This window comes from Myotis lucifugus, unplaced genomic scaffold (assembly GCF_000147115.1).
Source record: "Myotis lucifugus unplaced genomic scaffold, Myoluc2.0 scaffold_17, whole genome shotgun sequence".
NCBI classification, from domain to species: Eukaryota; Metazoa; Chordata; class Mammalia; order Chiroptera; family Vespertilionidae; genus Myotis; species Myotis lucifugus.
In genome coordinates, this window is record NW_005871065.1 from 2578992 (window position 1) to 2596401 (window position 17410).

The 17410-nt window shown below is 36.9% G+C and overlaps 1 protein-coding gene across 1 annotated transcript in view; it reads right to left on the bottom strand.

Moving 5' to 3' along the window:
• Nucleotides 1–17410, bottom strand: part of CSMD3 (CUB and Sushi multiple domains 3) — an 831991-nt gene that overhangs the window by 116582 nt on the left and 697999 nt on the right. Inside the window, 2 exon segments of the mRNA XM_006085310.3 lie at nucleotides 6923–7027; nucleotides 12125–12221. Coding sequence (XP_006085372.1) covers nucleotides 6923–7027; nucleotides 12125–12221 — 202 coding nt within the window.

Genomic DNA, 17410 nt, shown 5'->3' on the forward strand with positions numbered 1-17410 from the left:
AAGTTAATATAACTATCTTGTTTAGAACACACATAATTATTTTTCCACTTTTACTTAGCATAAAAACATAGTGTTTTTTTTCTTTTAGTGCTTTTATATTCATTAAAAAGTACAATTTTCTCTTGTAGAGGTTATTGCATTCTCACTTTTCAGACTGTAATTCTGCGGGCTTCTGATTATATAAAGAAGTTCTTTAAAATTTTTATTTTTATGTCTAGTTATTATAACCAGTCTCCACCAGCAAACAGATTCTTGCATTAACACAAAATTGATGTTTCTCCACTAAGGGAAATTACTATTTTGAAACATGACAGAAATTAAGGTGCCCTTTCCACAAGCCAGATGGATTGCTGGGTGCATTCTCTGGAGCTCCCTGAAGTAGTGTCTCAGTGTGCACAGGGACCAGGCAGCCTTTGAGCGTGTCGCGCTGCACACTGCACCCAAATCACAACTGCTCTGCACAGCATTTGTTCCACCAAATGCATCATAACAGCTTTTCAATCTGTTATTAGAAAAGCAGCCAAAAAAGCTGCTCTAGCTTGTTTCATAAATTTGTCCTTAAAGACTAGAGCAGAAGTCATGTTATTTTAATTTGTAAAGCTGTATTTCAAATCTCCCCCCACCACCTTCCCTTTCACTTAATATTTTGCAATTACTATGTTAATGTCAATGTTAATTAGACAATAGATTTGAAAACATGAAGGATATTCCAAAAACTTTTAAACTAATGAAAAGAACATTAGGCGGCCTCTGTCACTGATTTCACGACTGTCCACTAAATGTATCATTTTCTCTTTCTCTCTTCTCTTTCTACGTCCCTCTGTCCTACCAGCTCCACTTTTTCCATCCTCTGCAACTCTATTTCTCATCTATTTCTCCATACACCTTCTTTTTTAAATATATAATTCCCATTTTATTTAATTTCACTCACTTTGTTTTAAAAAAAGCACATACAACTGAAGCATTTTTAGGTGACAATATCATTAAGTGTGACTATTTAGTAAGGCATTTATTTAATTTCCCCAAAAAGAAAGGTCTTTTTATACCTGGAGAATATTTTCACTTCTTTAAGTTATGATTTGATTAAAAAAATAATTTTTTAATATAACTCTATAGAATTTTTGTAATGCTGGCATTTTAAAAATTATATTTACTTTGCTCTAGGAAGTTATTTAGAATTTTGTTCCAATTAAAAGAAAACATTCAGCAAATATTTTGTTGTCTTAGTTTAGGCTCCTCAACACAATGTTTTTTTAAAAAATGGTGATCATCTTACCATCTTCTGATAATATTCCACCTTCTGGTTTTTGAAAACTACAGTTAATACTGTCCTGTCATCTAAACATGGTGCTTAGTTTTTTGTTTGTTTGCTTTTCTCTTGAGTGGAGAGTCCATATATCTAATAGTTCTTAGGAAGTATCTGGAGATCAGTTTGAACACAAAGCATGATTTTGAAAACATTTGCTTGAGCCCTGGCCGGTTTGGCTCAGTGGATAGAGCATCGGCCTGGGGACTGAAGGGTCCCACGTTCGATTCTGGTCAAGGGCATGTACCTTGGTTGCAGGTACATCCCCAGTTAGGGGGTGTGCAGGAGGCAGCTGATCGATGTTTCTCTCTCATCGATGTTTCTAATTCTCTATCCCTCTCCCTTCCTCTCTGTAAAAAAATCAATAAAATATATTTAAAAAAAGAAAACATTTGCTTGAGATTATATGAATTGAAAGCTAAAATATTAAATGCCATTCTCTGTGAGTAGCCTTTAGACCATTAGGAGAGTTGTCAGTCTTATTATTTAAAGCAACTGTGTATAAAATACATTGACATATCATTTGTTCTTATGCTTATGCATTAGCAGTGGTGAATCCTTTCCACATGGTTGAGTTCAAATCAGATAAGTACTTTAGGAAATATTAGCATGTTTTGACTGCTCATTTTATAGCAATAACTAGTTTTGACATAGTTGGATGAATAATTAAAAATAAAAAAATCCCACATTTTACATAATATGTTTAAACTTGGTTAGGACAGAGGTTTGTCTCATTCCTAATCCAATCCCTCTACCATTTTAATCAGACTTTTCTTGTCATAGGTACTCAACTTTACTTCTTCAATCCAAGATCATGATTAAAGTTTTCTTATACTTACAGTATGACTTTTCAGCCAAAATATTTAAGTTTTCAAGATAGAATGTTGTGAGGTTTGCTGGGCCTGTGTGGCTCAGTGGTTGATCATGGACCTATGAACCACAAGGTCAAACTTGATTCCCGGATAGGGCACATACCCGGGTTGTGGGCTCAATCCTCAGTAGGGGTTGTGAAGGAGGCAGCTGATCAATGATTCTCTCATCATTGATGTTTCTATCTTGCTCCCTCTCCCTTATTCTCTGAAATAACTAAAAATATATTTTTAAAAATTGTGAGATTTAAATCTAGTAATCATTGCTTCCCTTAAGAAGAGCAGTCAAGCTCTAAATTCTTTGTATATTTGTATCTACTATTTCTTGATAAGGATATGGCTCAATATCTTTCATTGAATATAGTTAAGAGTTTCCAACCAAAAAAAAGTTTGAAAAATATTAAAGATCATTGGATAACTTATCCTATTAAATTTTAATGATCTTATATTATCTATTTTATACAAAAAAGGACCTTTTTGGAATTTTAGAAAATATTTTATAAATGCAAAAGTCATATATAAGGGACATAAAAAACTTGCTCTAAATTCTTTGTATATTTGTATCTACTCTTTCTTGATAAGGATATGGCTCAATATCTTTCATTGAATATAGTTAAGAGTTTCCAACCAAAAACAAGTTTGAAAAATATTAAAGATCATTGGGTAACTTATCCTATTAAATTTTAATGATCTTATATTATCTATTTTATACAAAAAAGGACCTTTCTGGAATTTTAGAAAATATTTTATAAATGCAAAAGTCATATATAAGGGACATAAAAAACTTGCTATAATTTCTTTATGATTATGATTACTTAATGGTCTATATTATGAATATATATTGAAACATTTGCTGTTTTCATATTATGACATCTACAATAAAGTTAAATTTCTGATTATGGCATCCTCTAACTTTCAGGAGTCATCATACCTTTAGAAGCATTAGTTCCTTGTGCTGCCTCAAACCTTAGTTTAGCCCTGCTGAACTAGTTGCAATTCTCCTAATATGCCATATATCATAGCACTGTCTGAGCCTGAAGTATTCATGCTGAAAATATCTACTACTGTCTAATTGTAAAACTCCTACCTGTTAAGACTCAGCCAAATTGTCACCTACTATTTGAAATATTTCCTGAACTTCATAAATGAAGCTGATTACTATCGCTTTTGTACATTCTACCATAAATATCTCTCTTCCTATATTCAGAGCACTGTATTATTGCTTTATTCTATGCTATAATCTCATAAAGAAAGATACTGTGACATATTTATCTTTGCTTTTCCCTTGTTGAGCATAGTAGCTGACATATAGTAGGTATTTCAAAAAAATCATTGGCTGAATGAAGAATAAATCTTTTATTTATAATCTATTAACATTATAATGATGCATTTATTGTATCTGAGATTAGCAGTAGCTGAAAAGTGAACTTCAATATAAAACTCAAAATATTGTCAAAAATTAATTTAGTACATGCCTATCAGTGTAGCCTCTGTCTTTCTCTATAGCGAGTTTCTTTTCTATCAGAATTTCATAGAGGTAATGATGTTACAGTGATGGATAAAGTGATGCTGAGAAAATAATAGTTACTACCTTCAGGAAGCAGAAGCCAACAGAATTATAAAATATATACAGATAAAGGTGCTAAATACCTTTATGAACACCAACATCAGTGTGGGCATACTGATGGCAATGATATATTCCAATATTATATATCTCTTATCTTATATTTCTAGATGTATCACTCACTCATTATTCAGTCATCAAATATGTTTTGAACACTAATATGATTCAGGGACTAGGCTCAGTGCAAGAGACAAAAAGATATCCTAAATGGACGTGATCCTGTACTAATGGCAGAGGGAGACAGTAAGCTCAAAATTACCCAACAATCACCCAATTAGACTTGTCATCATTTTATGGAACAAAATACAAACCCATATATGTATTTAACTTGGATGCATAAGTCTTTTTTGTATTTAAAAGTTTAGTTGGAAGTTGAGAGATTAAATATATTTTTTTCTATGCCAACAAGAAAAGCCTCTTACTCCCATTTCAGATTTAAATTTTCTACAGGATTCAGTTCCTTTTTTAGAATTTGAAAATACTGTAGAAAAAGAGGAGACATTACAACTAATACTATAGAAATAAAAAGGATCACAAGAGACTACTATGAATAATTAAACACTAGAAAAATGAATAACCTAGAAAAAAGACAAATTCCTAAAACATATAATTACAATAAATAAAAAACATACAAACCAAAAAGTCAAAGTAAAATTGCCTGTTGGCAGATAATATTATCTTATATACAAAAAAATCCTAAAGACTCCACCCAAAAAAATACGTATGACTAATAAACAAATTTAATAAAGTTGCAGGATATAAAATCAACATACATAAGTTAGTTGCATTGCTATACACTAAAACAAAACATATTTAAAAAAGAAAGAAAATTCCCTTTACAATAACATAAAAACAATAAAATAATTGAACAAATTTAAGCATGAAGGTAAAAGATCTGCACACTGATAATTATAAAAGTCTAATAAAATAAAATATAGAAACACAAATAAATGAAAAGATATTCTGTATTCATGGATTAGGATGATTAATATTGTTAAAATGCCCATACTACCTAAAGTTACCTATAGATTCAATGCAAACCCTATCAAAATTCCAATGACATATTTCACGTAAATACAAAAAAAATCTTAAAATTCAATTAGAACCACAAAAGAACCCAAATACCCAAAGCAATACTGAATAACAAACAAACAAACAAAAATTGGAAGCATCATTCTTTCTGATTTTAAACCATATTAGAAAAGCTATAATAATCAATACAGTATGGTACCAGCATAAAAAGGGACACCTAGACCAAACAACAAATAGCTCAGAAATAAACTGTCTCATATACAATCAACTACATTTGAAGAGGGAATAAAGAATACTCAATAGTGAAAAGATAGTCTCTTCAATAAATGGTGTGGGGAAAACTGGATAATCATATGCGGAAGAATAAAATTGGACTCCTATCTTACACCACTTTAAAAATTAATTAGAAATGGATTAAAAACTTAAATATAAGACCTGATTTAGAAAAGTTCTAGAAAAAAACATAGGGAAAAGCTCCTTGACATTGGTTTTTATTTTTTTAATATGACACCAAAAACACAAGCAACAAGAGCAAAATAAGTAGAACTACATCAAAAACAATACAAAACTCCTGCATACCACAAGTAACAACAAAATCAAAAGGCAACCTGTGTACCCGGAAAAAATTGTCTGCAATGTATCTATCTGACAAGGAATTAATATCCACTCTCTCTTCCTATAAGTGGACTGAGATTACCTCTGAAAATGGTTTGCTATTCACTTACTCAGAAAACCCTACAAAATAATACAAATCAAGAGTTTCAAATTTTCTTGCCCAGTTTAAGAATGCTTGTGACACTGCCTGGGCCATAATGGGTATGCATATCTGAAAAGCCACCAGGTCACTATAGAAGCAGTGTGCTCCATTCCTTCATTACAATGGTGGAGTTGGTAGGTGTTCTCAGGCCAAACAATGAGGCTGGACAAAGGGTCAGTGGTGAATTTTTACGGCACATACTTAAAAATACAGATTAATGCTGAACTTAAGGATTTAGATATAGATTCTCTGGTCATTGAGCACATCCAGGTGAACAAAGCTCCCAAGATGTGGCGTAGAACTTATGGAGCTCAAGAGTGGATTAACCCATACGTGAGCTCTCCCCACCACATTGAGATGATTCTTACTGAAAAAGAGCAGATTGTTCCTAAACCAGAAGAGGGGGTTACACAGAAAAATAAAAATCCCAGAAGAAACCAAACACACAAAAACAGGAGTTAATATCCAAAATTTATAAGGAAATCATACAACTCAACCCATGGACACAGACAATAGTTCGGTGAGAGTCTGGGGGGTGGTAGTTTGGGGTGGAGGGAGGTCAATGGGAAAAAAGGGGGGAGACATACATATGTAGTACGTTCAACAATAAAGGTAAATTTTAAAAAAATGGGCAGAATATCTACAAGACATTTTTCCAAAGAAAACACAAATGGCCAATAGGTACATGAAAAGATGCTCAACATCGCTAATCATCAAGCAAATGTAAATCAAAAGTAAGAGATGTCACCCTAAACCTGTTAGAATTACTATTATCAAAGCAAAAAAATATAAAGTACTGATGGGAATGTGGCAAAAAGGAAACCCTCAAGCTCTGCTGATGAGTATGTAAATTGTTATAGTCACCATAAAGGTCCCTCAAAAAATTAAAAATAGAAGTATTATATGATCCAGTGGTACTACTTCTCGGTATATCCAAAGTAATTAAAATCAGGATCTCAAAAAAATATCAGTTCTATATTAATTGCAGCATTATTAATAGCCAAGATATAGAAACACATTAAGTGTTTGCCTACATGAACAAATGAAGATGTGTTATGTACATATAATGGAATATTATTAAAACCAAATGTATCCTTACATTTGCAACAACTTGGATGGACATTTAGAGTGTCATGCTAAGTGAAATAAATCAGACAGAGAAGACAAATACTGTATGATCTCATTTACATGTAGAATATCAAAAAGGAGAACTCTTAGGAACAATGAGTAGAATGTTGGTTCCAGGGGCTGAGGGGAGGGAGGAATGGAAAGTCACCATTCAACAAATTTAAGTTTAAGTTATGCAAAAATGAGTAAATTGGTATTATACTTACCTGTGTATTCAAGGTGAAATCCAGCAGCAGAAACACTGATGTCTGATTGAAAATTTAGATATAGATTGTTAGATGTACTATTCAAAAGATGAGGTATTGTTGTTCCTGAAATGATAATTGGAAAAGCAGGTCACCAATCACATAATAAAACGAAACTAAGTAAGCTAAGTACTAATCGGCTAATAGGTTATCACTACACTAGTGGCCCAGTCACAAATTTGTGCACATAGAAAAGAAATTAATTAGAAGAAATATTTTAATATCGCTATTAGCCTTTTCTCTATAATAGAAGTGTCAACCAAATTCATGATCGACAATGACAGATCAAAACACACGTGTGCAATTGGCACCAGCGAGAGCTTTATATGTATTGCACATACGCGAATCAACTTAGCCAGCCGGGTACTCCCTCCCTTCACTTGGCCACCTGCTGCCTGCCGCCAGCCAGGGCCTCCTTCCCTTCCCCCAGCTGGCCCTGCCCCCTGGTCAAACTCCCTTAAGAACTCCTGGTTGGGTTGAGGGGACAATTTGCATACCATGCTTTTATTATATAGGATCACGCAGGGAGAACAAAGGATAAAATATTTAACTGATGCAGTGACTATATTCTGCACAGTGAAAAAACCTGAAGTCATTTTCAAGGTCTACCATTTCTTACTACTTTTCAGTTGGGTCAAGTTCCTAAGCTTTCTAAATCTCCATTTTTGGGCTAATGAAAATAAAATAGGATTCCACCAAGTCTCCTATCACCTACTCCAGGACTTCTGGGAGGGTCAAATGAGATGAGGCATGGGAAAATGCTTCACAGACATTTGGTTACAATGTAAAGTGTTTCCACCTGGGTATAGTGCAAATCATGTTCCTGGGCTGAAGAAACTGCAAGGAGGCTAGTCGCTACAGAGAGGAAGCTGGGCATTGCTACATGACGTCATTACCTAGATGGTCAGACACTTAGCATATTAGACTTTAGATAGATAGATAGATAGATAGATAGATAGATAGATAGATAGATGATAGATAGATAGATAGATAGATAGATAGATAGATAATGTATTCATCAATTGTTTTTCCAGAATTTTTAATAGAAATATCTCTCCCATATTTCTCTTTCATTTTATTGTTCCTGACTATCTCCAAGAGACAGACCTTTGAGATCATTTTACATTACTGCCTAAAAATATATAGGAACAATGAGAGCTGGGAAAAGTCAGAGTAGTAAGTGTTATGGTCACCTAAAATGAAATATATTTTTATTTATTTCAGAGAGGAAGAAAGAGGAAGAGAGAAATAGAAACGTCAATGACAACAGGGAATCATTGGTCGGCTGCCTCCTGCATGCCCCCCACCAGGGACTGAGCCCACAACCCAGGCATGTGCCACAGACTGGAATCGAACCCAGGACTCTCAAGTGTGCAGACCGATGCTCCATCCACTGAGCCAAGCCAGCCAGGGCTAAAATGGATGTTTTGAATTTCATGTGGATTTCAATATTCTATACACTTAATTTTAAAGTTTGCAGGTGATTTTTATGGTATATTAGCTTAAGGGTTCAGAAGATATATTCATTTATTGTCTTTTGTTATAATACTAGGGGCCCGGTGCACGAATATTCATGCATGGCTGGGGCGGGGGGGGGGGGTGTCCCTCAGCCCAACCTGCACCCTCTCCAATCTGGGAGCCCTCAGGGGAGCCCTCTCCAATCCGGGAGTTTCTGTCTGTCTTTGCAATCCTATGAACGAAATGTCTGAGACTCCCAACCCAGTTTGGTTTGTTGCTCATAGAATGATAGAGGCTTTTTTTTTTCTTTGCTTCATTGGTGGAGAGTTCCTGGAAGTTTTAGGATATCTTCCCTTTAATTTTTTCCTAGACACTCTGATTTTACTTATGTCTCTCACCTTTGCTTTCCCTCCATCCCCCACCACAACAGTAACTTGCTCCAGGCTCACTTTGCTCTAGTGCAGTGGTTCTCAACCTTTTTAATTCCGTGACCCTTCAGTTCCTCATGTTGTAGTGACCCCAAATTTCATCGTTACAAATTGAACATAATTAAAGCATAGTGATTAATCAAAAAAAAATATGTAATTATATATATGTGTTTTCTGATGGTCTTAGGTGAACCCTGTAAAAGGGTTGTTCGACCCCCAAAAGGGTCGTGACCCACAGGTTGAGAACCACTGCTCTAGTGTCTAGGAGATCCGTCTGCCACCAGAACTACGATTCCCAGCATTCCTGGTGCTCCCCATGCTATGGGCTTCTGCTTCCGGCCCTCCGTCTGCCACCAGAACTACTATTCCCAGAATTCCTGGTGCTCCCTTTGCTGGGAGTGACCAAGGGAGCCAAGGTCCCCCAAGCCTCCAGCTCTCCTGTCTGCTCTCCGCCCAGCAACTGAGGGAGCCATGTCCCCCCACGTCCCCTAATCGTGCACCAGTGGGGTCCCTCTGCCTGGCCTGCAACCTCTCACAATCTGGGACCCCTGGGGGGATGTTGGAGAGCTGGTTTCGGCCTGATGGTGGAACGACCAGTCGCTATGATGCACACTGACCAATGTGCAGGAGCTGTCCCCTGGTGGTCAGTGTGTTCCCACAGCGGGAGCACCACTCAGTCAGAAGCCAGGCTCACAGTTAGCAAGTGCAGCGGCGGTGGCAGAAGTCTCTCCTGCCTCTGTGGTGGTGCTAAGGATGTCCGACTGCCGGCTTAGGCCCGCAGCCCCCGGGGAAAGCAGTCCTAAGCCGTCAGTCAGACATCTACCGAGGGCTCCCGGACTGTAAGAGGGAGCAGGCCCGGGCTGAGGGAACCCCCCACTGAGTGCACAAATTTTGTGCACCAGGCCTCTAGTTCTATAAAAGAAATCATGGTGAATTCATTACAGAACATATAAGTGCTTTTGATCTCAACCCATAGTGTCCTAATTGAATCACTGAAGACAGACATTAACAAAAACTCAAAGGTCCCGCGACCTGCCTTTCATCCCTTTGAGGATCTAAGTTTCAGTTTCCGGCTCTGAAGTCACACCAGCTGGACTCTAGTCTCATCTTAACATTGTCTGTACAACCTTGGGCAACTTGATCTCTCTAAGCTTCAATCACCTATGAGGACTGCTAGAAAGACCGAATGAGGAAACGTGTGACAACCCTCACACAGAGCTAACACTCAGTCATCACGAGCATGTTATTGACTACTTTTTATCATCTTCATCTGTGTGTTCATTATTAAGAATGTATTATACCTAATCTATTATAAACAAATGTATACTCAAATTTTACAAAAAATATTTTCAGGAAAGATTCTTGTTTAAATATCTAAAATATATTTTATGACTAAACCAAATCACTCCTATTCTAGATATTTCTCCTTTACTTTCCTCAACAGTGACGCTAAAAAACTGGTTACAATACTCTATTTGAAAATCTATTAAATCCCTGGCCTGTGTGGCTCAGTTGGTTGGGCGCCATTTGATTGGTTGCTGGTTTGATTCCTGGTTAGGGCACATGCCTGGGTTTTGGTCTCAGTCCCAGGTAGGAGGCAGCCAATTGATGTTTTGCTCTTACATTGATGTTTCTTTCTCTCCTTTCTTCTCCTCTAAAGACCAATAAAAAAATGTTTCAAAACATATATATATATATTAAAAACTTGAAACCATTCAAACTTATTTCAGTATATATGAAATGTATAAGTTAATAGATTATATTTCTATTTCTAGTATAATCTATATATATAAAAGCCTAATATGCTAACTGTCCCTCCTCCATCCGTCTGACCAGTCGCTATGACACGCACGGACCACCAGGGGGCAAATGCTCAATGCAGGAGCTGCCAAGCTGCAGTGACTTGGCAGTGGTGGTTCGGGCGACGCACCTCCGAAACCAGAGAGGACAGAGCCCGATTCCTCTCGGGGCTGCGCAATTCCACCTTTGGCCATGGGTTATGATGTTGCTGGGGTACTATCGGCCTCAAATCTGGTTTACTGCACACTTGCATTTGTGTCCCACAGCCTGTACGACAGCAACTTTGCAGAGTGCCCTCTCGTATTCCGGGACCCCTTGGGGGATGTCAGAGAGCCAGTAACACGATCCCTGCAGGCCAAGCTGAGGGACCCCACCTGCTGGAGGGACCCTGCTCACTCCACAGATGCCTCTGAGCCACTGCGCCACCCCAGGTGCAGCCTGCCAGAGAGGGGTCACGGGAGGTTGGCTCCAGGGCAGGTCCTGCCCCTCTTGTCCAATCGCTCCCTGCCAGCCACCTTCTAATTAACTTCCTTTCAATGTGCACATATTCTTGCGCCAGGCCACTAGTTAAAGTATAATTAAAGTTAATGTAATATATATAGTTTAAATTAAAATAAAATTTCGGCTGAAACCGGTTTGGCTCAGTGGATAGAGCGTCGGCCTGAGGACTGAAGGGTCCCAGGTTCGATTCCGGTCAAGGGCATGTACCTGGGTTGCGGGCACATCCCCAGTGGGAGATGTGCAGGAGGCAGCTGATTGATGTTTCTCTCTCATCAATGTTTCTAACTCTCTATCTCTCTCCCTTCCTCTCTGTAAAAAATCAATAAAATATATTTAAAAAAAAATAAAATAAAAATAAAATTTCGCTTCACCTCTTATATGCTAAAAAAAGCTGTTAGATTATTGCATAAAATTTTTTAAAAATCTTAGTAAGTTTTAAAACCATCTAGTCAGTACATATGTATACATTAATTTTATATAATCTCATTCACAATAGAAATAATTGTATATTCTCTTTGTTGCCACTCAATAGTACATTGTAGCTTTGACCATGTTGTTACACAGTCTCTATAATTATTTTAATGGCTGCATAACATTCTACTATGTGCATATACCATAATTACCAGGAAATGTCTAATGTTTAACTATCATTGCTCATTTTTTTAAGGGTAAAGGGCACAGCAGACATATGATTGCTGAAGCACAACTGAAAATATTACCTTTAACATAAAAGCATCAATAAATACTTACACCATTATAATAAGAATATGGTAAGGTTTTAAACAGCCATTTCTATTTCATTACCTGTAATGCCTTTTGAACTTCTAACTTTGTGATTTAGTTCACTGCATATAGTTTATAAAAAGCAAATTAAAACCACCAAGTCAGAGTTGTAGGAAACACTTTTTTAACAGAGAGAGACTGTAAAATTACTAAGTATAACTGTACTTTGCTTAGGCTCTGCTCTCTTATTTACCTGAATAACTTCCAAGTCTTGGAGCATTGTTGTCTCCCCCATCATAGAAGTCCAGAGAGTCCCAGTTATGTTCTGTAGCGAAGCTGACAACTTGTACCTGTGAAATAGTAATTACTGTTAAGAATACATATTTCTAACAAAATAGCTCAAAGCCTGGATCACATCACTTTGGCCCTTCATAAAAGAAATTTAACAGAACTGAACACCATTATGGCACTGGCCCGCATGAGCCTTCTGTCATAAAAAAGGCCTATGGGGCATCTAGCAGTGGTCACTATGGATATGAGACTGAGTTTGTCTCCACCTCAGAGCGCTCACTTTATTCAAAGCTTTGCGTTAATCTAATGTCTCAGTGCTAGGATCCCAATGCATGTTCCAGATGATTGGTTAACTTCTATTCTTGGAGTTTAGATTCTTGTCACTGATTGAGTTTTTTCATTTTCTTTAGCTAAGAGGAAACAACCAGACTTGTTGCCCACAAGTATGTAGGACCTTATAATAAAAACTGTCCTAGAATTATCCTGGATACTTATATTTCCTTTATTTGCATAACCTTTGTTCAATTTCCTGCCTTTTTTAATTAAAAAAAATTCCTCATCAAATTATTTTATTAGGTTAATTAAACAGCTTAATGATGATTCATTTTGTTAGGTACCCTTCTAGAAAATATTTCAAGTTTTAAATGAACTTTCCATACATCAAACAAAATTAACCCTACACAAAAGTTTTAACATTATTATCCCTTGTGCACATAATTAATAGTCTCAATATACACGACCAAAATGGTACTTTGTAATTGATTTATGTACATCTTTTATTTTATGAATGGAATGGTAATAACTAAATCACTGTGAAAGTCCGTAAGTTTGATAAGGGAAATGCTGGAGTATAATCCTCTCAGTGTCTTAAATTTTATTTAAAGAAAGAGCATGTGTTACTTTGTTGCACTTCAGTTGGCACAGCTTGAGCTTGGCAAGAACCCACAGGACCCTCACCACGGTGGATCTTACCTTTCTCTTTGGTTATCACATATTTTATAGTTTTGGAGCAGGGAAAGGAATAACTATGAAAATTCATTTATTTTATTTAGCTAAAATATGTATAGATGTGAGCACGACACATTCACTAAATAATTATAACAATCACATTCATTAAAAATGTCCAATCCACAAAATAGCCCCTCGCCATTCTTCCATTCAAGTGAATGCTACTCCTTCCATGGGGTGAGTGCCACCTGGCAGCACATACCCTGCCTGAGTGACAGGTATTATGCCCACTGGCAATGTTCCAGGACAGGAAAAAGACCAGAATTAAAGCCACATGATTGTAACATAATGACCACCTCCTTAATCTATGATCAAATCTATCTGAGTTTTCTTTCCCTTCAATTCAGGAAGAGCAAAGATCACATTCAGCTTTAACAGGATTCCTGCAGGAATTGACATTTAAGGTAAGCTAAATGTACTGTGAGATTTTCCTCCAAAAAAAAAAATTCATTCAGTTAGTAAAAATGTAGAGAAGTCAAGCCATGAGGTGGATTTAGTGAACCATTAATAATCCAATTTAGCCACAGTAGAGGGAATTTACATAAAAGGAAATATGCATGCAAAGTTTGGAAAAATAGAGAAAAGTTAGAGTAGAGCTTGGTGGATTAATAAAGGAGACTTTAGAGTTAGAATGCCTGAGTTTGCAACTTCCTGCTCCCTCTACTCTGGAGCTTTTGCAAGAATCTCTAGGGTTTTATTGGCATGTCGCCCTGGAAGAGTAGTTACGCACTATGCCTTAGATGACTCACATAAATCATTCTCATCAAGGTACCTGATTCATAACTTTGTTGTAAAAATCAAATTACTTTTAGCTTAGGATAGTGCTCAGTTTATATTCACCAAAATAATTATGCAACAGAGTAGTGTATTCCACCAAAGGTTTTAGAGGGGAATAGAGGGAGCATAATCAAGACTGTGCTTTGGAGTGCCGCACTGGGTGAAGGAAATAAAGGTGAAGACAATTTTCATATCTATTGCGGTAGCCTGTGTGAGAAGCAATGAAAGACTAAAGTAGGCTGGAGGCAGGAATAGTAGAAAGAGTTACCCAGTTGTCACATGTGTTGAGATAGGAAAAGTTATTAGATTCTGTATGATTTGAACAGGGGAAGGAAGTGAAAAAAAAAACCCCACACAATTTAAGAGTAATTTATCTTTTTTTTTCCTTATTCATTGAGATCAGATCGGTGATAAGAACAAAAATGTAGACATCTCCAGAAAAACCTATTACCTTGGTGAGAGGAAGAAAATACATTTAATTCTGGTTCTAGATACATGTGCACAGCAGACTAAATAATGCTCCCAAAGACATCAAGTCCACATCCCCAGAGCTTGTGAGTATTGCCTTATACAGAAAAATGTTCTTCCACATTTGATTAAACTAAGGATCCTGAGAGAGGGAGATTGTCCTGGATGATTCAGGTGAGCCCTGAATGTGATCTAACTGATTGTTCTAATAAGAAACATGCCAAGGGAGATCAGACCCAGACAGAAGAGGAGGAGGCAAAGTGAACACTGAGGCAGAACTCAGAGGGATGTAACCAGACACCGAGGAATACAGGCAGCCACTGGAAGTTGGAAAAGGCAAGGGAAGGATTCCCCGCAGCCTGGACAGGGGAGAAGGCTCTCCACTCTCAGCACCATGGTTTCAGCGCATTTAAATAGACTTGGGGCTTTTGGTCTCCAGAACTGTGAGTGAGAGAATACATTTACATCATTTTAAGCTACCAAATTCATGGTAATTTGTTACAGCAGCCACAGAAGATTAATACAATTTGCTACTAGGATTCTGGGCATATCATAAACGTCGTTCAGCATAATAAAGGGTGTGGAAGACACTAGTAAGATGAATGAGGACAAACTATGACAAAAACCAAAGAAGAGTCAAGTGAAAGATATTTTTAAAAGGAGCAACTGATTCAGTGTTTGGAGGTACTTTGCATTAGGAGTCATCGGTCATGGACAATTTTTTAAGGTAATGAATTAGCAATTATTAAAGTCAGATATCCCTCATATAGATATTCAAATCCCATTTGACTTTGTGTGAAATATTATATTAATGGTGATCATTCTATAAATTGAGGCAATTAAGTAACCAATATTTTTTTCTGTGGCTCATTACATAAAGATTGCTCTTTGCTTCATAACTCTGTTACTGTTGAATGCAGTCCTTTTAGAATTCTCCCTTCCATATACTTTGCTAAAATGAACAGGCAAACAAATGAATATCCTTCTTCCCCCCAAACTTCACACACAATATTAAAAGAAAAAATTGATCTATTTGTTGAGGTTATTTCCAAAGGATGCTCAGCATTTCAAATGTTTCTACTCTTCTTTCTACAAACGATTATCCCATTTCATCTCATATAGGGTTTATTGGAAATTCATAAAATTCCTTATTCATACATATATTCAGCCCAACAGAGTAAAATAAAAGCAGCACTATTCCATACCTGGTGTACTAGCCAGGTGGCTTTAAGGTGAAGTTAGTGAAATTTTCAAATACGTTATGTATTACATATGTATGCGTGTATGCAACTGTTATAGAATTTCCTGTGATTTAGTGGTATATTTAAAATTAGCATACTTATAATAGGTTAATTAGAAAAAAGTGCTTGGTAGTCCTTTAGAGAATTTAGAATTATAAGTTCAATATGCTTCACACTCTGTAAGTTTGATAAATGCTTTGCTAAATTTGAAACTGTTTTCCAAAGTGCAATCATTAAACTAAATGCTTTCTCAGTCATTTTACAGTGTCATTTATGTGTGTCCAACTTTGAATAGTGTTTGACTAGAACAAGTGATATATAACATACTTTTTCTGCAGATTTCTTTCTTATTTTTTTAATCCTCACCAGAGGATATTTTTCCATTGATTTTTAGAGAGAATGGAAGAGAAAGGGAAAGACAGAGAGAAATATCGGAGAGAAACACATCGATTGGTTGCCTCCTGCACATGCCCTGACAAGGGCCTGGGCCAGGGAGGAACCTGCAAACAGAGGTATGTGCCCTTGATTGAAATGGAACCCAGGACCCTTCAGTCTGCAGGCTGATGCTCTACCCACTGAGCCAAACCCGCTGGGCCTGCAGATTTCTTATCAGTTCATCATATAGTGTTAACTCCTTAAAATAATCCCAAACTTCGCTGACTGGATAGGTATTCACTGGTTCATTTTCAAAATAGCACTGTGCTATCTCCTGTAACAGACCTGATTACTACCCTCCCGAGCTTACAAATAAGTCATAGCAGTAAAACATGATAGGTGTTTTGACAATGAAAATACAGGAATCTATGAGAACATATGGCATGGGGACTTAATCTTGCCTTAAGTTCATGGCAGGTCTTAACTGTTTCTCAACTAAGAAACTGTTTCTTAGTTGAGACACACAAATAATGATTAAGAGTAGCCAAATAAAAGGAGATTGTAGAGTGTGTTGCAGGCAGAGGGAATAATATGCACAAAGGCCCAGAGGCAAGAGAGAGCTAGGTTTTGATAAAGAACTAAAATGGTGTCAATGGAATAAGCAAGGAATGGACACAAAGCACAAAGAAGTAATCAACTGTGTCAAGGAGTTAACGATATAAAAGACAGGAAATCCAGGCATTGTAAGCAGGAAAGTGATAGTATTAGATTTATATTTTTAGAAGTTACTCTATTTGTCTTATGGGAATAGAATGACAGAGAATAAGAACCTGGGACAGGGATGATGGCTACCAAATCTTAAGGGGTAAAAGTCTGGATGGAAAGAAGTAGACTTACTCTAATTTGTAGAAGACAGGCTGACAGTTTACTGTGAAGAGTAGAGGACAGAGAAAACTCATCAAGATTTCTGGCTTGTGCAACTGAATAGATTTAGGACTCATTCTGAGACAGAGCACACTGGAAAAAAATCCCCAATTTGGATAAAAAAAAAAATAATGAAGTCAATTTTGAACAGGATGAATGTGAGATGCCAGCAAGAAGTTTAGCAGAAAATTTCCAGTTGGACAGTTGGATGGGGCAAAAGTAGATTTACAGTTGTGAGTACACGAAACAGAGTTTATTTTTGTATTATTATTTATTAATTGTCATATTACTAGAGGCCCAGTGCACAAAATCGTGTGCACATAGGGTCCCTAGGCCTAGCTTGCGATCAGGGCCATTTTCCGCCTGCTCGCCAGTTCCTGGCCACCTGCTGCCGCCGCTAGCAACCCAGTTCCCCTTGCAGGCCCTACCCACCCAGCCACAGCTGCTGCCAGCCA